We start from the raw sequence: 22,952 nt of genomic DNA, 5'->3' as shown, positions 1-22,952 counted from the left end.
GTAATTTTGGGGTGTTTTTTGTGGGTCCAGGTGTGATTTTGGGGCTCCAGGTGTGATTTTTGGGGCTCCAGGTGTGATTTCGGGGTCCCCCTCACCTGCATGCACTGGAAGAGCAGGGTCATGATGTTGGACCTGGCCACCAACTGCTCCACGTGGCCACCGAGCCCCTCGGCCAGGCCGCTCAGCAGGTCCAGGGCCACGATCATGAAATCCTTGTCGGGAGCCTCGTACTGCTCGGGGTGCTGGCTGTACATCTGGGGAGGGGGCTCTGTCACCGGGAGACCCCAGACCCACCTGGAGACCCCAGACCCACCCAGACCCACCCTGGAGACCCCAGACCCACCCAGACCCACCTGGGGAGACCCCAGACCCACCCTGGAGACCCCAGACCCACCTGGAGAGACCCCAGACCCCTCTGGACACCCCCAGACCCCTCTGGACACCCCCAGACCCACCCTGGACACCCCCAGACCCACCCAGGACACCCCCAGACCCCTCTGGACACCCCCAGACACCCCCAGACCCCCTCTGGACACCCCCGGACCCCTCCCAGACACCCCCAGACCCCTCCCAGACACCCCCAGACACCCCCAGACCCCTCCCAGACACCCCCAGACCCCCTCTGGACACCCCCAGACCCTCCTGGGACACGCCCAGACGCCCCCAGACCCCTCTGGACACCCCCAGACCCCCCCCAGACCCCTCCCAGACACCCCCAGACCCATCCCGGACACCCCCAGACCCCTCTGGACACCCCCAGACCCACCCTGGACACCCCCAGACCCCCTCTGGACACCCCCAGACCCCTCCCAGACACCCCCAGACCCCTCCCAGACACCCCCAGACCCCTCCCAGACCCCCCCAGACCCCTCTGGACACCCCCAGACCCATCCCGGACACCCCCAGACCCCTCCAGACCCCTCTGGACACCCCCAGACCCACCCTGGACACCCCCAGACCCCTCTGGACACCCCCAGACCCCTCCCAGACACCCCCAGACCCCCTCTGGACACCCCCAGACCCCTCCCAGACACCCCCAGACCCCTCCAGACCCCTCTGGACACCCCCAGACCCACCCTGGACACCCCCAGACCCCCTCTGGACACCCCCAGACCCCTCCCAGACACCCCCAGACCCCCTCTGGACACCCCCAGACCCCTCCCAGACACCCCCAGACCCCTCCAGACCCCTCTGGACACCCCCAGACCCCCCCAGACCCACTCTGGACACCCCCAGACCCCTCCCAGACACCCCCAGACCCTCCCAGACACCCCCAGACCCCCCCAGACCCCTCCCAGACCCACTCTGGACACCCCCAGACCCCTCCAGACCCCTCTGGACACTCCCAGACCCACCCTGGACACCCCCAGACCCCTCCCAGACACCCCCAGACTCCTCCCAGACACCCCCAGACCCCTCCCAGACCCTTCCCAGACCCCTCTGGACACCCCCAGACCCCTCCCAGACACCCCCAGACCCCTCTGGACACCCCCAGACGCCTCCCAGACACCCCCAGACCCCTCTGGCCACCCCCAGAGCCCCCCAGACCCCTCCAAGACACCCCCAGACCCCTCCCAGACCCCCCCCAGCCCCCCCAGCCCCCTGTGGGGGTCTCACCATGGCCTGGGCCAGTGTTTTCTGCACCAGGGTGACGCAGCGCTGGTAGACGGGCTCGCAGTAGGGCAGGAACCCGCTCTGGAGAGCCGTGGCCACCGAGGACAGGCACTGGGGACACACAGACCCCTCCCCAAATTACAGGAACCCTCACGGGGACCCCTCCCCAAAATACAGGAACCCTCCCCAGGACACCCAGACCCCTCCCCAAAATACAGGAACCCTCCCCAGGACACCCAGACCCCTCCCCAAAATACAGGAACCCTCCCCAGGACACTGAGACCCTCCCCAAAATACAGGAACCCTCCCCAGGACAGGCACTGGGGACAGCGGGGACACGGCTGGGGGGACACCAGGGACACGGAGACCCCTCCCCAAATTACAGGAACCCTCCCCAGGACATGGGGACCCCTCCCCAAATTACAGGAACTCTCCCCAGAACACCAGGGACACGCAGACCCCTCCCCAAAATACAGGAACCCTCCCCAGGACATTGGGACCCCTCACTGGGACCCCTCCCCAGGGCACTGAGACCCCTCCCCAGGACTCTGGGACCTGACACAGGGACATGGGGACCCCTCCCCAAAATACTGGGAACGCTCCCCAGGACTCTGGGACCCCTCCCCAGGACTCTGAGACCCCTCCCCACACACGGGGACCCCTCCCCAGGACTCTGGGACCCCTCCCCACACATGGAGACCCCTCCCCACACACGGAGACCCCTCCCCAGGACTCTGGGACCCCTCCCCACACACGGAGACCCCTCCCCACACACGGGGACCCCTCCCCAGGCACCTCCAGCAGAGGGAACAGATCCTTGTCCTCGTCCTTGAGCTCGTTCCACTTCTGGATCAGCGGCGGCATCAACTTCTGGATGTACTCCTGGGACAGACGGACGGACAGACAGACAGGGGGACAGCGGGGTCACTGGGGGGTCACAGCCTCAGGGGACAGACAGACAGACAGACAGAGGGACAGGGGTGTCACAGCCACAGGGGACAGACAGACAGACGGACAGCGGGGTCAGCAGGGGTGTGACAGACTCAGGGGACAGACAGACGGACAGCGGGGTCACTGGGGATGTGACAGCTTCAGGGGACAGACAGACGGACAGACAGACGGACACCGGGGTCAGCAGGGGGGTGACAGCCTCAGGGGACAGACAGACAGACAGACAGGGGGACAGACAGGGGGACAGGGGTGTCACAGCCTCAGGGGACAGACAGACGGACAGACAGACAGACAGGGGGGTCAGCAGGGGTGTGACAGCCTCAGGGGACAGACAGACGGACAGACAGGGGACAGCGGGGTCACCGGGGGTGTGACAGCCTCAGGGGACAGACAGACGGACAGACAGAGGGACAGACAGGGGTCAGCAGGGGGGTGACAGCCTCAGGGGACAGACAGACGGACAGACAGGGGGACAGGGGTGTCACAGCCACAGGGGACAGACAGACAGACAGACAGACGGACACCGGGGTCAGCAGGGGGGTGACAGCCTCAGGGGACAGACAGACGGACAGACAGACGGACAGCGGGGTCAGCAGGGGGGTGACAGCCTCAGGGGACGGACAGACGGACAGACAGACGGACAGGGGTGTCACAGCCACAGGGGACAGACAGACGGACACCGGGGTCAGCAGGGGGGTGACAGCCTCAGGGGACAGACAGACAGACGGACAGACGGACAGGGGGGTCAGCAGGGGGGTGACAGCCTCAGGGGACAGACAGACGGACAGACAGACGGACAGGGGGGTCAGCAGCGGTGTCACAGCCTCAGGGGACAGACAGACAGACGGACAGACGGACAGGGGGGTCACCAGGGGGGTGACAGCCTCAGGGGACAGACAGACGGACAGACAGACGGACAGGGGGGTCAGCAGCGGTGTCACAGCCTCAGGGGACAGACAGACGGACAGACAGACGGACAGGGGTGTCACAGCCACAGGGGACAGACAGACGGACAGACAGACGGACACCGGGGTCACCAGGGGGGTGACAGCCTCAGGGGACAGACAGACGGACAGACAGGGGGACAGACAGGGGGACACTGGGGTCACTGAGGGTGTCACAGCCACAGGGGACAGACAGGGGGGTCACAGGGGGGGGACAGCCACAGGGTTCGGGGACAGGGACAGGGTTTGGGGACAGGGACAGGGACAAGGACAGGGGACGGGGACAGAGTTTGGGGACAGGGGACAGGGACAGGGACAGGGGACAGGGTTTGGGGACAGGGACAGGGTTTGGGGACGGGGACAGAGTTTGGGGACAGGGACAGAGTTTGGGGACAGGGTTTGGGGACAGGGACAGGGTTTGGGGACAGGGGACAGGGGACAAGGACAGAGTTTGGGGACAGGGACAGGGTTTGGGGACAGGGACAGGGGACAGGGTTTGGGGACAGGGGACAGGGTTTGGGGACAGGGGACAAGGACAGGTGACAGAGTTTGGGGACACGGCCGTGCCCCGATGCCCTCAGAGCACAGAGGATCCACACGGGGAGTTCGGGATTCGAATGTCTCCGGTCATCACCGGGCTTGGGGACACTGAGGGGACACTGAGGGGACACTGAGGGGACAGTGGGGGGACACTGGGGACACTGGGGACACTGAGGGGACACTGGGGACACTGGGGACACTGAGGAGACACTGGGGACACTGAGGGGACACTGGGGACACTGAGGGGACATTGGGGGGACACTGGGGACATTGGGGGACACTGGGGGACATTGGGGGACATTGGGGACACTGGGGGGACACTGGGGACATTGGGGGACACTGGGGGGACACTGGGGACATTGGGGACATTGGGGTGACATTGGGGGGACACTGAGGGGACACTGGGGACACACTGGGGACATGGGGACACACTGGCGACACACTGGGGACACACTGGGGACACTGAGGGGACACTGAGGGGACATTGGGGGACACTGAGGGACACTGGGGACACACTGGGGACATTGGGGGACACTGGGGACACTGGGGACACTGGGGGACACTGGGGGGACACTGGGGGGGACACTGGGGACACTGGGGACATTGGGGACACTGGGGGGGACACTGGGGACACTGGGAAGACATTGGGGACACTGGGGGGACACTGGGGACACACTGGGGACACTGGGGACACTGGGGAGACATTGGGGACACTGGGGGGACACTGGGGGACATTGGGGGACACTGGGGGGATATTGGGGGGACACTGGGGGACACTGGGTGACACCGGGTGACACTGAAGGGACACTGGGTGACACTGGGTGACAGTGGGTGACCCCAGGTGACAGCAGGTGACACAGGTGACCCCAGGTGACAGTGGGTGACAGTGGGTGACCCCAGGTGACCCCAGTGACCCCAGGTGACCCCAGGTGACCCCAGTGACCCCAGGTGACCCCAGAGGTGACCCCAGTGACCCCAGGTGACAGCAGGTGACCCCAGTGACCCCAGTGACCCCAGGTGACCCCAGTGACCCCATGGTGACCCCAGGTGACCCCAGGTGACCCCAGGGTGACCCCAGGTGACCCCAGTGACCCCAGGTGACAGTGGGTGACCCCAGGTGACCCCAGGTGACACAGGTGACACAGGTGACCCCAGTGACCCCAGGTGACCCCAGTGACCCCAGGTGACCCCAGGTGACCCCAGGTGACCCCAGGTGACAGCAGGTGACCCCAGTGACCCCAGGTGACCCCAGTGACCCCAGGTGACCCCAGTGACCCCCCAGGTGACCCCGGTGACCCACGGGCTGGTTGAGGTGGTGGCCCACGGAGTCGGCGAGGGTCCCGATGGCGTCGTAGAGGATGAGGAGGTTTTTGTGCTGGTACTTCCCGAAGGCGAACACCAACGTGTCCAGGATGAAGCTCAGGTACGGGACCAGCTCCGTGCACGCCTCCTCCTCCAGCGTGGCAAACGCGCTGAGGGAACCCCAAAACTCAGTCAGGGACCCCAAAACTCAGTCAGGGACCCCAAAAATGTCATCAGGGACCCCGAAAACATCATGGGACACCCCAAAAACGTCATCAGGGAACCCAAAAACGTCATCAGGGACCCCAAAAACGTCATCAGGGACACCGAAAACATCATCAGACACCCCAAAAATATCATGGGACACCCCAAAAATGTCATCAGGAACACCAAAAACATCATCAGGGACCCCAAAACAACGTCAGGGACCCCGAAAATGTCATCAGGGACCCCAAAAACGTCACCAGGGACCCCAAAAATGTCATCAGGGACCCCAAAATGTCATCAGGGACCCCAAAAACGTCATCAGGGACCCTAAAAACGTCATCAGGGACCCTGAAAATGTCATCAGGGACCCCGAAAATGTCATCAGGGATCCCAAAAACATCATGGGACACCCCAAAAACATCATCAGGGACCCCAAAAACATCATCAGGGACCCCAAAAATGTCATCAGGGAACCCCAAAACATCATCAGACACCCCAAAACAACGTCAGGGGACCCCAAAACAACGTCAGGGACACCGAAAATATCATCAGGGAACCCAAAAACATCATGGGACACCCCAAAAACATCATCAGACACCCCAAAACATCATCAGGAACACCAAAAACGTCACCAGGGACCCCAAAAACATCATCAGGGACCCCAAAAACATCATCAGGGACCCCAAAAACATCATCAGGGACCCCAAAAATGTCATCAGGGACCCCAAAAACGTCATCAGGGACCAGCTCCGTGCACGCCTCCTCCTCCAGCGTGGCAAACGCGCTGAGGGAACCCCAAAACTCAGTCAGGGACCCCCAAAATGTCATCAGGGAACCCCAAAAATGTCATCAGGGACCCTGAAAATGTCATCAGGGACCCCAAAAATGTCATCAGGGACCCCAAAAACATCATCAGGGACCCCGAAAATGTCATCAGGGACCCCAAAAACATCATTAGGAACCCCAAAACATCATCAGGGAACCCAAAAACATCACGGGACACCCCAAAAACATCATTAGGAACACCAAAAACATCCTCAGGGACCCCAAAAACATCACGGGACACCACAAAAACATCGTCAGGGACCCCAAAAACGTCATCAGGGACCCCAAAAACATCACCAGGGAACCCCAAAAACATCATCAGGGACCAGCTCCGTGCACGCCTCCTCCTCCAGCGTGGCAAACGCGCTGAGGGAACCCCAAAACTCAGTCAGGGACCCCAAAACGTCATCAGGGAACCCCAAAATGTCATCAGGGACCCCGAAAATGTCATCAGGGACCCCAAAACAACGTCAGGGACCCCGAAAATGTCATCAGGGACCCCAAAAACATCACAGAACACCCCAAAACATCATCAGGGACCCCAAAAATGTCATCAGGGAACCCCAAAACAACGTCAGGGAACCCCAAAAACATCATCAGGAACCAGCTCCGTGCACGCCTCCTCCTCCAGCGTGGCAAACGCGCTGAGGGAACCCCAAAACTCAGTCAGGGAACCCCAAAAATGTCATCAGGGACCCCGAAAATGTCATCAGGGACACCAAAAATGTCATCAGGGACCCCGAAAATGTCATCAGGGACCCCAAAATGTCATCAGGGACCCCAAAAACATCGTCAGGGAACCCAAAAACATCACGGGACACCCCAAAAACATCATCAGGGAACCCGAAAATGTCATCAGGGACCCCAAAAACATCACAGAACACCCCAAAAACATCATCAGGGACCCCAAAAACATCATCAGGGACCCCAAAAATGTCATCAGGGACCCCAAAAACATCACAGAACACCCCAAAAACGTCATCAGGGACCCCAAAAACGTCATCAGGGAACCTGAAAATGTCATCAGGGACCCCAAAATCATCATCAGGGACCAGCTCCGTGCACGCCTCCTCCTCCAGCGTGGCAAACGCGCTGAGGGAACCCCAAAACTCAGTCAGGGAACCCCAAAACTCAGTCAGGGAACCCCAAAACTCAGTCAGGGACCCCCAAAATATCATCAGGGACACCGAAAATGTCATCAGGGACCCCAAAAACATCATCAGGAACCCCAAAAACATCATCAGGGACCCCAAAAACATCATGGGACACCCCAAAACAACGTCAGGGAACCCCAAAACTCAGTCAGGGAACCCCAAAATGTCATCAGGGAACCTGAAAATGTCATCAGGGACCCCAAAAACATCATCAGGGACCCCAAAAATGTTATCAGGGACCCCAAAACATCATCAGGAACACCAAAAACGTCACCAGGGACCCTGAAAATGTCATCAGGGACCCCCAAAACCCTGTCAGGGACCCCAAGAACATCACAGGAACCCCAAAAACCTCACAGGAACCCCAAAAACCTCACAGGAACCCCAAAAACCCCCATCAGGGACCCCAAAAACAATGTGGGAACCCCCAAAAACCACATAGGACCCCAAAAAACCTCTCAGGATCCCCCAAAAACCTCTCAGGACCCCCCAAAACCTCTCAGGACCCCCCAAAAACCTCTCAGGACCCCCCAAAAACCTCTCAGGACCCCCCAAAAACCTCTCAGGATCCCCCCAAAAACCTCTCAGGATCCCCCAAAACCTCTCAGGACCCCCCAAAACCTGTCAGGAACCACCCAAAAACCTCTCAGGACCCCCCAAAAACCTCTCAGGACCCCCCAAAAACCTCATTGGAACCCCCCAAAACCTCCCAGGACCCCCCAAAACCTGTCAGGACCCCCCAAAACCTCTCAGGACCCCCCAAAAACCTCTCAGGACCCCCCAAAAACCTCTCAGGACCCCCAAAAACCTGTCAGGACCCCCCAAAACCGGTCAGGACCCCCCAAAAACCTGTCAGGAACCCCCCAAAACCTCTCAGGACCCCCCAAAAACTTCTCAGGACCCCCCAAAACCTCTCAGGACCCCCCAAAACCTGTCAGGACCCCCCAAAAACCTCTCAGGACCCCCCAAAACTTGTCAGGACCCCCCAAAAACCTGTCAGGACCCCCCAAAAACCTCTCAGGACCCCCCAAAACTTGTCAGGACCCCCCAAAAACCTCTCAGGACCCCCCAAAACCTCTCAGGACCCCCCAAAAACCTCTCAGGACCCCCCAAAACCTGTCAGGACCCCCCAAAAACCTCTCAGGACCCCCCAAAAACCTCTCAGGACCCCCCAAAACCTGTCAGGAACCCCCCAAAACCTCTCAGGACCCCCCAAAAACTTCTCAGGACCCCCCAAAACCTCTCAGGACCCCCCAAAACCTGTCAGGACCCCCCAAAAACCTCTCAGGACCCCCCAAAACCTGTCAGGACCCCCCAAAAACCTCTCAGGACCCCCCAAAAACCTCTCAGGACCCCCCAAAAACCTGTCAGGACCCCCCAAAAACCTCTCAGGATCCCCCAAAACCTCTCAGGACCCCCCAAAAACCTCTCAGGATCCCCCAAAAACCTCTCAGGACCCCCCAAAACCTCTCAGGACCCCCCAAAAACCTCTCAGGACCCCCCAAAAACCTCATTGGAACCCCCCAAAACCTCCCAGGACCCCCCAAAACCTGTCAGGACCCCCCAAAACCTCTCAGGACCCCCAAAAACCTTTCAGGACCCCCCAAAACCTCTCAGGACCCCCCAAAACCTGTCAGGACCCCCCAAAACCTGTCAGGACCCCCCAAAACCTCTCAGGACCCCCCAAAACCTGTCAGGAACCACCCAAAAACCTCTCAGGACCCCCCAAAACCTCTCAGGACCCCCCAAAAACCTCTCAGGACCCCCCAAAACCTCTCAGGACCCCCCAAAAACCTCTCAGGACCCCCCAAAAACCTGTCAGGACCCCCCAAAACCTCTCAGGACCCCCCAAAATCTCTCAGGACCCTCCAAAAACCTGTCAGGACCCCCCAAAAACCTCTCAGGACCCCCCAAAAACCTCTCAGGATCCCCCAAAAACCTCTCAGGATCCCCCAAAAACCGCTCAGGATCCCCCAAAAACCTCTCAGGACCCCCCAAAAACCTCTCAGGACCCCCCAAAAACCTCACAGGACCCCACAAAAACCTCATTGGAACCCCAAAAACCTCTCAGGACCCCCCAAAACCTCTCAGGACCCCCCAAAAACCTGTCAGGACCCCCCAAAAACCTCTCAGGACCCCCCAAAAACCTCTCAGGACCCCCCAAAACCTGTCAGGACCCCCCAAAACCTCTCAGGACCCCCCAAAAACCTCTCAGGACCCCCCAAAAACCTCTCAGGACCCCACAAAAACCTCTCAGGACCCCCCAAAAACCTCTCAGGACCCCCCAAAAACCTGTCAGGACCCCCCAAAAACCTGTCAGGACCCCCCAAAAACCTCTCAGGACCCCCCAAAAACCTCTCAGGACCCCCCAAAACCTCTCAGGACCCCCCAAAAACCTCTCAGGACCCCACAAAAACCTCTCAGGACCCCCCAAAAACCTGTCAGGACCCCCCAAAAACCTGTCAGGACCCCCCAAAACCTGTCAGGATCCCCCAAAACCTGTCAGGACCCCCCAAATTCGTGGTGGGAGCCCCGCTGGGTCAGGCAGTACGAACACAAAACGTCCTCACATGGATCAGAGGATCGGTGTCATCATCCCCAGGGGCTCCCAAAAACATCTGGGGGTCCCCAAAACACCCCCAAAAACCCCCAAAAACTCACAGGAACCCCAAAAAACCTCCCAGGAACCCCAAAACCTCACAGGAACCCCAAAAACCTCACAGGAACCCCCAAAACATCACCAGAACCCCCAAAACCTCACGGGATCCCCAAAAACCTCACAGGAACCCCCAAAAACCTCCCAGGAATCCCAAAAACCTCACAGGAACCCCCAAAATCTCACAGGATCCCCCAAAAACCTCACAGGATCCCCCAAAAACCTCCCAGGAATCCCAAAAACCTCCCAGTAACCCCAAAAACCCCACAGGAACCCCCAAAACCTCACAGGATCCCCCAAAACATCACCAGAACCCCCAAAACCTCACAGGAACCCCCAAAAATCTCACAGGAACCCCAAAAACCTCACAAGAATCCCCAAAACACCCCCAAGAACCCCCAAAAAACCTCCCAGGAACCCCCAAAACCCTCCAAAAACTCACAGGAGCCCTCTGAAAACTTGCCCAAAACCCCCCCAAATACCCCCAAAAACCTCCCAGGAACCCCCCAAAAATCTCACAGGAACCCCCCAAACACCCCGAAAAATCTCACAGGAACTCCCCAAAAACCCCAAAAACCTCCCAGGAACCCCCCAAAATTTCATAGGAACACCCCAAAAAACCTCCCAGAAACCCCCCAAAAACCCCAAAAACTCCCAGGAACCCCCCAAATTTTCACAGGACTCCCCAAAATCCCCCCAAACCCCCCCAGGAACACCCCAAAATTTCACAGAAAACCCCCAAAATTTAACAGCAACCCCCCAGAACCCCCTCAAAAGCCCCCCAAACCCCCCAAAACCTCCCAGGAACCCCCCAAAATTTCACAGGAACACCCCAAAATCCCCCCAAAAATCTCACAGGAACCCCCCAAAAACCTCCCAGGAACCCCCCAAAATTTCACAGGAACACCCCAAAATCCCCCCAAAAATCTCACAGGAACCCCCCAAACCCCCCTAAAACCTCCCAGGAACCCCCCAAAATTTCACAAAAAACCCCCAAAAACCTCCAAGAAACCCCCCAAAGATCCCAAAAACCTCCCAGGAACCCCCCAAAAATTCACAGAAAACCCCCCAAAACCTCCCAGGAACCCCCCAAAATTTTCACAGCACCCCCAAACCCCCCCAAATCCCCCCCAGTCACCTGCAGGCCGCCTCCTGCACCCGTTTGTTCCCATCCAGGATCCGCTGCAGCAGCTCCGTCATCAGCGGCTTCAGGTAAAGCTCGGGGGGCTGAGCCACCACCCAGTGAGCGTAACGGCTGAGAGTCCAACACGCGATGGAGCGAACCAGCGCCTTCCGGTCCCCCAGACACCGGATCAGGTGTGGGATCAGCTCCGGCAGGTACGGAACCATCCCCTGCATGCAGCCTGCAACCGGCATAAACTGGGATAAACTGGGATTGAACTGGGAATCAACCGGGAATCAACCGGGAATCAACCCAGAGTGAATGAACCAGCGCCTTCCGGTCCCCCAGACACCGGATCAGGTGTGGGATCAGCTCCGGCAGGTACGGAACCATCCCCTGCATGCAGCCTGCAACCGGGATACACTGGGATAAACTGGGAAAAACTGGGAATGAACCGGGAATCAACCGGGAATCAACCCAGAGTGAATGAACCAGCGCCTTCCGGTCCCCCAGACACCGGATCAGGTGTGGGATCAGCTCCGGCAGGTACGGAACCATCCCCTGCATGCAGCCTGCAACCGGCATAAACTGGGATAAACTGGGATTGAACTGGGATTGAACTGGGATTGAACTGGGATTGAACTGGGATTGAACTGGGATGAACTGGGATTGAACTGGGATGAACTGGGATTGAACTGGGATTGAACTGGGAGTGAATGAACCAGCGCCTTCCGGTCCCCCAGACACCGGATCAGGTGTGGGATCAGCTCCGGCAGGTACGGAACCATCCCCTGCATGCAGCCTGCAACCGGGATACACTGGGATAAACTGGGATTGAACTGGGATTGAACTGGGATTGAACTGGGAGTGAATGAACCAGCGCCTTCCGGTCCCCCAGACACCGGATCAGGTGTGGGATCAGCTCCGGCAGGTACGGAACCATCCCCTGCATGCAGCCTGCAACCGGCATAAACTGGGATAAACTGGGATTGAACTGGGATTGAACTGGGAGAGAACTGGGATTGAACTGGGATTGAACTGGGAGAGAACTGGGATTGAACTGGGGATAAACTGGGATTGAACTGGGATTGAACTGGGACTGAACAGGGATTGAACTGGGATTGAACTGGGAGTGAACTGGGAGTGAATGAACCAGCGCCTTCCGGTCCCCCAGACACCGGATCAGGTGTGGGATCAGCTCCGGCAGGTACGGAACCATCCCCTGCATGCAGCCTGCAACCGGGATAAACTGGGATGAACTGGGATTGAACTGGGATTGAACTGGAACCATCCCCTGCATGCAGCCTGCAACCGGGATAAACTGGGATGAACTGGGATTGAACTGGGATTGAACTGGGATTGAACTGGGATTGAACTGGGATTGAACTGGGATTGAACTGGGACTGAACAGGGATTGAACTGGGATTGAACTGGGATTGAACTGGGAGTGAATGAACCAGCGCCTTCCGGTCCCCCAGACACCGGATCAGGTGTGGGATCAGCTCCGGCAGGTACGGAACCATCCCCTGCATGCAGCCTGCAACCGGGATACACTGGGATAAACTGGGATAAACTGGGATTGAACTGGGATTGAACTGGGAATGAACCGGGAATGAACCGAGAACGAACCAAGAATGAACAGGAATGAACCAGGAATGAAACGGGAATGAACTGGGATTGAACTGGGAGTGAACTGGGATTGAACTGGGATTGAACTGGGATAAACTGGGATTGAACTGGGATTGAACTGGGATTGAACAGGGATTGAACTGGGATTGAACTGGGATTGAACTGGGAGTGAACTGGGATTGAACTGGGAGTGAATGAACCAGCGCCTTCCGGTCCCCCAGACACCGGATCAGGTGTGGGATCAGCTCCGGCAGGTACGGAACCATCCCCTGCATGCAGCCTGCAACCGGCATAAACTGGGATAAACTGGGATTGAACTGGGATTGAACTGGGATGAACTGGGATTGAACTGGGAATGAACTGGGAATGAACCGGGAATGAACCGAGAACGAAAGAAGAATGAACAGGAATGAACCAGGAATGAAACGGGAATGAACTGGGATTGAACTGGGATAAACTGGGATTGAACTGGGAATGAACTGGGAGTGAACTGGGATTGAACTGGGATTGAACTGGGAATGAACTGGGAGTGAACTGGGATTGAACTGGGATTGAACTGGGATTGAACTGGGAGTGAATGAACCAGCGCCTTCCGGTCCCCCAGACACCGGATCAGGTGTGGGATCAGCTCCGGCAGGTACGGAACCATCCCCTGCATGCAGCCTGCAACCGGCATAAACTGGGATAAACTGGGATTGAACTGGGATTGAACTGGGATTGAACTGGGATTGAACTGGGATTGAACTGGGATAAACTGGGATTGAACTGGGATGAACTGGGAATGAACCGGGAATGAACCGAGAACGAACCAAGAATGAACAGGAATGAACCAGGAATGAACTGGGAAAGAAGCGGGAATGAACTGGGATTGAACTGGGAGTGAACTGGGATGAACTGGGAATGAACTGGGAATGAACTGGGAATGAACTGGGAATGAACCATTTTTGGGGTCCCCAGGGCCATTTTTGGTGTCCCCAGGGCCATTTTTGGGGTCCCCAGGATCGTTTTTGGGGTCCCTGGTGCCGTTTTTTGTGTCCCCGGTGCCGTTTTTGGGGTCCCTGGTGCCGTTTTTGGGGTCCCCAGGGCTCTTTTTGGCTCCCCAGGGCCATTTTTGGGGTCCCCGGTGCCATTTCTGGGGTCCTCAGGATCGTTTTTGGCTCCCCAGGGCCATTTTTTGCTCCCCAGGGCCATTTTTGGTGTCCCCGGTGCCGTTTTTGGGGTCCCCAGGGCTGTTTTTGGCTCCCCAGGGCCATTTTTTGCTCCCCAGGGCCATTTTTGGGGTCCCTGGGGTGGTTCCTGGGGTCCCCAGGGCCGTTTTTGGTGTCCCCGGTGCCGTTTTTGGGGTCCCCAGGGCCATTTTTTGCTCCCCAGGGCCACTTCTGGTGTCCCTGGTGCCGTTTTTGGTGTCCCCAGGGCCATTTTTGGTGTCCCCGGTGCCATTTTTGGTGTCCCCAAGGCCATTTTTGGGGTCCCCAGGGCCATTTTTGGTGTCCCCGGTGCCATTTTTGGTGTCTCCAGGGCCATTTCTGGGGTCCCCAGGGCTGTTTTTTGCTCCCCAGGGCCATTTTTGGGGTCCCCAGTGCCGTTTTTGGTGTCCCCAGTGCCGTTTTTGGGGTCCCCAGGGCCGTTTTTGGTGTCCCCGGTGCCGTTTTTGGTGTCCCTGGTGCCGTTTTTGGGGTCCCCTGTACCCACCTTCGGCGATGGCCCCCAGGACGAGGATCCCCGACTCCTTGACCACCCACTCGAGGTGGAAGAGCAGCTCCTTGAGCAGGGGCAGCAGGTGGGGCAGCAGCTCCTCGCGGAACACGTTGGCCAAAACGTCCAGAGCCGCCGCCGAGCACTTCCCTGCGCCGGCAACGGGGTCAGGACCCCAAATCTGCACCCCAAAACTGCACCCCAAACCCACAGACCCCAAATCTGCACCCCAAACCCACAGACCCCAAATCCACAGACCCCAAATCTGCACCCCAAATCTGCACCCCGAACCCACAGACCCCAATTCTGCACCCCAAACCCACAGACCCCAAATCTGCACCCCAAATCTGCACCCCGAACCCACAGACCCCAAATCTGCACCCCAAATCTGCACCCCGAACCCACAGACCCCAAATCTGCACCCCAAACCCACAGACCCCAAATCCACACCCCAAATCTGCACCCCGAACCCACAGACCCCAAATCTGCACCCTGAACCCACAGACCCCAAATCTGCACCCCAAACCCACAGACCCCAAATCTGCACCCCAAATCTGCACCCCGAACCCACAGACCCCAAATCTGCACCCCAAATCTGCACCCCAAACCCACAGACCCCAAATCCGCACCCCAAACCCGGGGGGACCCCAAATACAGACCCCAAATCTGCACCCCCAAACCCACAGACCCCAAATCTGCACCCCAAATCTGCACCCCAAATCTGCACCCCAAACCCACAGACCCCAAATCTGCACCCCAAATCTGCACCCCAAACCCACAGACCCCAAATCTGCACCCCAAATCTGCACCCCAAATCTGCACCCCGAACCCACAGACCCCAAATCTGCACCCCAAACCCACAGACCCCAAATCTGCACCCCAAACCCACAGACCCCAAATCTGCACCCCAAATCTGCACCCCAAACCCACAGACCCCAAATCTGCACCCCAAATCTGCACCCCAAACCCACAGACCCCAAATCTGCACCCCGAACCCACAGACCCCAAATCTGCACCCCAAATCTGCACCCCAAACCCACAGACACCAAATCCACACCCCAAACCCACAGACCCCAAATCTGCACCCAAAACCCACAGACCCCAAATCTGCACCCCAAATCTGCACCCCAAACCCACAGACCCCAAATCTGCACCCCAAATCTGCACCCCAAACCCACAGACCCCAAATCCGCACCCCAAATCTGCACCCCGAACCCACAGACCCCAAATCTGCACCCCGAACCCACAGACCCCAAATCTGCACCCCGAACCCACAGACCCCAAATCTGCACCCCAAACCCACAGACCCCAAATCTGCACCCCAAATCTGCACCCCAAACCCACAGACCCCAAATCTGCACCCCAAATCTGCACCCCAAACCCACAGACCCCAAATCTGCACCCCAAACCCACAGACCCCAAATCTGCACCCCAAATCTGCACCCCAAACCCACAGACCCCAAATCTGCACCCCGAACCCACAGACCCCAAATCTGCACCCCAAATCTGCACCCCAAACCCACAGACCCCAAATACAGACCCCAAATCTGCACCCCGAACCCACAGACCCCAAATCTGCACCCCAAACCCAAATCTGCACCCCAAATCTGCACCCCAAATCTGCACCCCAAAACTGCACCCCGAACCCACAGACCCCAAATCTGCACCCCAAATCTGCACCCCAAACCCACAGACCCCAAATCCACACCCCAAAGCCGGGGGGGACCCCAAATCCACACCCCAAACCCACACCCCAAACCCACAGACCCCAAATCTTCACCCCAAATCTGCACCCCAAACCCACAGACCCCAAATCTGCACCCCAAACCCGGGGGGGACCCCAAATCTGCACCCCAAATCTGCACCCCAAACCCACAGACCCCAAACCCACAGACCCCAAAACTGCACCCCGAACCCACAGACCCCAAACCTGCACCCCAAACCCACAGACCCCAAATCCACAGACCCCAAATCTGCACCCCAAATCTGCACCCCAAACCCACAGACCCCAAATCTGCACCCCAAATCCCGACCCCAAACCCACAGACCCCAAATCTGCACCCCAAATCTGCACCCCAAACCCACAGACCCCAAATCTGCACCCCAAAACCGGGGGAGACCCCAAATCTGCACCCCGAACCCACAGACCCCAAATCTGCACCCCAAACCCACAGACCCCAAATCTGCACCCCAAACCCACAGACCCCAAATCCACAGATCCCAAACCCGCACCCCGAACCCACAGACCCCAAATCTGCACCCCAAAACTGCACCCCAAACCCACAGACCCCAAATCTGCACCCCAAACCCACAGACCCCAAACCCACAGACCCCAAATCTGCACCCCAAACCCCCCCCAGGCCCCCCCTAAACCCCCCCAGGGATGCCCCAAACCCCCCCTAAACTCCCCCAAACCCCCCAGGGACCCCCCAAACCCACCCCAGGGACCCCCCTCAGGGACCCCCAAACCCCCCCAGGGACCCCCAAACCTCCCTGAGACCCCCCCAGACCCCCCAAACCCCCACCGGGACCCCCCCAGGGACCCCCGAAACCCACTCCAGGGACCCCCAGGGACCCCCCAAACCCTGCAAGGACCCCCAAACCCCCTAAACCCCCCCAGGGACCCCCCAAACCCCCCCAGGGACCCCCCAAACCCCCTAAACCCCCCCAGGGACCCCCCAAAGACCTCCCCAAATCCCCAGGGACCCCCCAAACCCCCCCCAGGGACCCCCCAGGGACCCCCAAACCCCCCCAGACCCCCTCAAACCCTCCGAGGACCCCCCCAGGAACCCCCCCAGGGACCCCCCAAACCCCCCCAGGGACCCCCCAAACCCCCCCAAACCCCCCCAGGACCCCCCCAGGGACCCCCCAAACCCCCTAAACCCCCCCACAGACCCCCTAAACCCCCCCAGGGACCCCCCAAACCCCCCTCAGGGACCCCCCCAGGGACCCCCCCAGACCCCCAAAACCTCCCCGGGACCCCCCCAGGGACCCCCCAAACCCCCCCAGACCCCCCAAACCCCCTAAACCCCCCCAGGGACCCTCCAAACCCCCCCAGGGACGCCCCAAACCCACCCCAGGGACCCCCAGGAACCCCCCAAACCCCCCCTAAACCCCCCCAGGGATGCCCCAAACCCCCTCTAAACCCCCGCAAACCCCCTAAACCCCCCCAGGGACCCCCCAAACCCACCCCAGGGACCCCCCCAAACCCCCTAAACCCCCCCAGGGACCCCTCAAACTCCCCCTAAACCCCCCCAGACCCCCTAAACCCCCCCAGGGACCCCCCAAACCTCCCCCCAGACCCCCTCAAACCCCCTGAGGACCCCCCCAGGGACCCCCAAACCCCCTAAACACCCCCAGGGATGCCCCAACCCCCCCTAAACCCCCCAGGGACCCCCCAAACCCACCCCAGAGCCCCCCAGGGACCCCCCAAACCCCGCAGGGACCCCCAAACTCCCCCCAGGATCCCCCCAGGGACCCCCAAACCTCCCTGAGATCCCCCCAGACCCCCCAAATCCCCACCGGGACCCCCCCAGACCCCCCCAGGGACCCCCCAAACCCACCCCAGGGACCCCCAGGGACCCCCAAACCCCGCAGGGACCCCCAGGGACCCCCCAACCCCCCCCAGGGACCCCCAAACCCCCCCCAGACCCCCCCAGGGACCCCCCAAACCCCCCCAGACCCCCCAAACCCCCCTCAGGGACCCCCCCAGACCCCCTCAAACCCCCCCAGGGACCCCCAAACCCACCCCAGGGACCCCCCCAGACCCCCCAAACCCCCCCAGGGACCCCCCCAGACCCCCCAAACCCCCCCAGGGACCCCCCCAGGGACCCCCCCAAACCCCCCCCAGGGACCCCCCAAACCCCCCCAGGACCCCCCCAGACCCCCCAAACCCCCCTCAGGGACCCCCCCAGTCCCCCCCAGTCCCCCCCGTTGCCGTACGCAGGTTCCAGTCGGACAAGGTGTCGTCGTCATCCTCGTCGTCGCCGTCGCCGTCGCCGTCGCCCCCGCGCTGCTCCTCGTGCGCCAGCGTCACCGTGCGCGATTTGTGGAAGCGCGGTTTGATGTCCTGCTCGCTGTCCGGCACCGCCTCGTCCTCCTCCACGTCACCCTGAGCGTTATATCGCGATATGGCGGGGTCATGTCGCGACGTGGCAGCGTTATATCGCGATATGGCGGTGTTATGTCGCGACATGGCAGGGTTGTGTCGCGACACGGCAGCGTTATATCGTGATAGGGCGGGGTTGTGTCATGACGTGGTGGTGTTATATTGTGATATGGCAGGGTCATGTCGCAACATGGCATCATTATATCATGACATGGCAGGGTTGTGTCGTGACACGGTGGTGTTATATCGTGATATGGCAGGGTCATGTCGCGACATGGCATCGTTATATCGCGACATGGCAGGGTTGTGTCGTGACATGGCGGTGTTATATCGTGATATGGCGGGTTCATGTCACAACGTGGCATCGTTATATCACGGCACGGTGATGTCATGTCGCGATATGGCGGCATCGCGTCATGATATGGCGGTGTTATGTCGCGATATGGCAGGGTTGTGTCGTGACATGGCGGTGTTATATCGTGATATGACGGGTTCATGTCACAACGTGGCATCGTTATATCACGGCACGGTGATGTCATGTCGCGATATGGCGGCATCGCATCATGATATGGCGGTGTTATGTCGCGATATGGCAGGGTTGTGTCGTGACATGGCGTTATGTCATGATATGGTGGGTTCATGTCGCGACGTGGCAGCGTTATATCGCGGCACGGTGATGTCACGTCGCGATATGGCGGCATCGTGTCACGATATGGCGGTGTTATGTCGCAATATGGCAGGGTTGTGTCGTGACATGGTGGTGTTATGTCATGATATGGCGGGTTCATGTCGCGACATGGCATCGTTATATCGCAGCATGGTGATGCCATGTCGTGATATGGCGGCACCAGGTTGTGATATGGCAGTGTCGTGTCGCGATAAGGTGGTGGTGTGATACGGCGGGCTCGTGTCGTGACATGCTGGGGTCGTGTCGTGACAAGCTGGGGTCATGTCGTGATATAGCAGTGTCATGTCGCGATATGGGGGTGTCATGTCGCAATATGGTGGTGTTATGTCGCGATATGGTGGTGTTATGTCTCGATATGGTGGTGTCATGTCGCGATATGGCGTTATTATATCGCGACGCGGCGCGGGGATCAGACAGTACAAACACGAGTGACCATCACGGGGATCAGCTCAGAGCTGTCATCATCTCCAGTGACACCAGTGACACCAGTAACACCAGTAACACCAGTAACACCAGTGACACCAGTGACACCAGTGACACCAGTACAGTGACACCAGTGACACCAGTACAGTGACACCAGTGACACCAGTACAGTGACACCAGTGACACCAGTACAGCCTCACCAGTAACACCAGTAACACCAGTGACACCAGTGACACCAGTGACAGCAGTACAGAAACACCAGTGACACCAGTGACACCAGTACAGACACACCAGTGACACCAGTGACACCAGTGACACCAGTACAGCAACACCAGTAACACCAGTCACACCAGTGACACCAGTACAGTGACACCAGTGACACCAGTGACACCAGTACAGTGACACCAGTAACACCAGTGACACCAGTGACACCAGTGACACCAGTGACACCAGTACAGTGACACCAGTGACACCAGTACAGTGACACCAGTGACACCAGTGACACCAGTACAGTGACACCAGTGACACCAGTACAGTGACACCAGTGACACCAGTGACACCAGTACAGTGACACCAGTAACACCAGTACAGTGACACCAGTAACACCAGTGACACCAGTACAGACACACCAGTAACACCAGTACAGTGACACCAGTGACACCAGTGACACCAGTGACACCAGTGACACCAGTACAGACACACCAGTGACACCAGTACAGCGACACCAGTGACACCAGTACAGACACACCAGCCCCACCAGTATCCCCAGTGTCCCCAGTTCCCCCAGTGCGCACCTTGAGGAGGATGATGTCGATCTCCGAGTACCTCATGCCATGGACCAGGATCGGGATCAGCCTGGAACCGGGAGCGGGGGATTTGGGGTGAATTTGGGGGATTTGGGGTGAACTTCGGGGGGATTTGGGGTGAATTTGGGGTGAATTTGGGGTGAATTTGGGGAATTTGGGGGGAATTTGGGGGGATTTGGGGGAATTTGGGGGGATTTGGGGGGATTTGGGGGATTTGGGGGAATTTGGGGGATTTTGGGGTGAATTTGGGGGATTTTGGGTGAATTTGGGGGGATTTGGGGGTGAATTTGGGGGGATTTGGGGGAATTTGGTGGAATTTGGGGTGAATTTGGGGGGATTTGGGGGGATTTGGGTGAACTTTGGGGTGAATTTGGGGGATTTTGGGGTGAATTTTGGGGTGAATTTGGGGTGTTTTGGGTCACTCACTGCACCAGGTGTGCTGTCAGCTGGGCAGGGTGTTCAGGACAGGTTCAGGATGGATTTTGGGGTGAATTTGGGGTGTTTTGGGTCACTCACTGCACCAGGTGTGCTGTCAGTTGTACAGGAGGTTCAGGACAGGTTCAGGATGGATTTTGGGGTGAATTTGGGGTGTTTTGGGGTCACTCACTGCACCAGGTGTGCTGTCAGTTGTACAGGAGGTTCAGGACAGGTTCAGGGTGGATTTTGGGGTGAATTTGGGGTGTTTTGGGTCACTCACTGCACCAGGTGTGCTGTCAGTTGTACAGGAGGTTCAGGACAGGTTCAGGATGGATTTTGGGGTGAATTTGGGGTGAATTTGGGGTGATTTTGGGGTGAATTTGGGGTGAATTTGGGGGATTTTGGGGTGAATTTGGGGTGTTTTGGGTCACTCACTGCACCAGGTGTGCTGTCAGCTGGGCAGGGTGTTCAGGACAGGTTCAGGACAGGTTCAGGATGGATTTTGGGGTGAATTTGGGGTGTTTTGGGTCACTCACTGCACCAGGTGTGCTGTCAGTTGTACAGGAGGTTCAGGACAGGTTCAGGGTGGATTTTGGGGTGATTTTGGGGTGTTTTGGGTCACTCACTGCACCAGGTGTGCTGTCAGCTGGGCAGGGTGTTCAGGACAGGTTCAGGATGGATTTTGGGGTGAATTTGGGGTGTTTTGGGTCACTCACTGCACCAGGTGTGCTGTCAGCTGGGCAGGGTGTTCAGGACAGGTTCAGGATGGATTTTGGGGTGAATTTGGATGATTTTGGGTCACTCACTGCACCAGGTGTGCTGTCAGCTGGGCAGGGTGTTCAGGACAAGTTCAGGACAGGTTCAGGATGGATTTTGGGGTGATTTTGGGGTGTTTTGGGTCACTCACTGCACCAGGTGTGCTGCCAGTTGTACAGGGGGTTCAGGACAGGTTCAGGGTGGATTTTGGGGTGAATTTGGGGTGTTTTGGGTCACTCACTGCACCAGGTGTGCTGTCAGTTGTACAGGAGGTTCAGGACAGGTTCAGGGTGGATTTTGGGGTGAATTTGGGTGATTTTGGGTCACACACTGCACCAGGTGTGCTGTCAGCTGCGCAGGGTGTTCAGGACAGGTTCAGGATGGATTTTGGGGTGATTTTGGGGTGAATTTGGGGTGTTTTGGGTCACTCACTGCACCAGGTGTGCTGTCAGCTGGGCAGGGTGTTCAGGACAGGTTCAGGATGGATTTTGGGGTGATTTTGGGGTGAATTTGGGGTGTTTTGGGTCACTCACTGCACCAGGTGTGCTGTCAGCTGGGCAGGGTGTTCAGGACAGGTTCAGGACAGGTTCAGGATGGATTTTGGGGTGAATTTGGGGTGTTTTGGGTCACTCACTGCACCAGGTGTGCTGTCAGTTGTACAGGAGGTTCAGGACAGGTTCAGGATGGATTTTGGGGTGAATTTGGGGTGTTTTGGGTCACTCACTGCACCAGGTGTGCTGTCAGCTGGGCAGGGTGTTCAGGACAGGTTCAGGATGGATTTTGGGGTGAATTTGGGGTGAATTTGGGGTGTTTTGGGTCACTCACTGCACCAGGTGTGCTGTCAGTTGTACAGGGGGTTCAGGACAGGTTCAGGATGGATTTTGGGTGAATTTGGGGTGAATTTGGGGTGTTTTGGGTCACTCACTGCACCAGGTGTGCTGTCAGTTGTACAGGGGGTTCAGGACAGGTTCAGGATGGATTTTGGGGTGAATTTGGGGTGTTTTGGGTCACTCACTGCACCAGGTGTGCTGTCAGCTGGGCAGGGGGTTCAGGACAGGTTCAGGATGGATTTTGGGGTGAATTTGGGGTGTTTTGGGTCACTCACTGCACCAGG

General features: G+C 58.5%; 1 protein-coding gene across 2 annotated transcripts in view; it reads right to left on the bottom strand.

The window, feature by feature from the left end:
* Positions 1-22,952, bottom strand: part of LOC131591265 (transportin-2) — a 56,325-nt gene that overhangs the window by 13,744 nt on the left and 19,629 nt on the right. For both annotated transcript variants that reach the window (XM_058861775.1, XM_058861774.1), the window contains exons 9-16: positions 20,654-20,714; positions 18,583-18,751; positions 14,638-14,790; positions 11,332-11,557; positions 5,350-5,521; positions 2,410-2,496; positions 1,618-1,725; positions 96-254 (exon numbers count right to left, since the gene is read on the bottom strand). In XM_058861775.1, coding sequence (XP_058717758.1) covers positions 96-254; positions 1,618-1,725; positions 2,410-2,496; positions 5,350-5,521; positions 11,332-11,557; positions 14,638-14,790; positions 18,583-18,751; positions 20,654-20,714 — 1,135 coding nt within the window. The remainder of the gene's footprint in view (positions 1-95; positions 255-1,617; positions 1,726-2,409; positions 2,497-5,349; positions 5,522-11,331; positions 11,558-14,637; positions 14,791-18,582; positions 18,752-20,653; positions 20,715-22,952) is intronic.

This window comes from Poecile atricapillus, chromosome 39, assembly GCF_030490865.1.
Source record: "Poecile atricapillus isolate bPoeAtr1 chromosome 39, bPoeAtr1.hap1, whole genome shotgun sequence".
In the NCBI taxonomy this organism is placed as follows: Eukaryota; Metazoa; Chordata; class Aves; order Passeriformes; family Paridae; genus Poecile; species Poecile atricapillus.
This window is presented reverse-complemented; position numbering and strand designations above follow the sequence as displayed.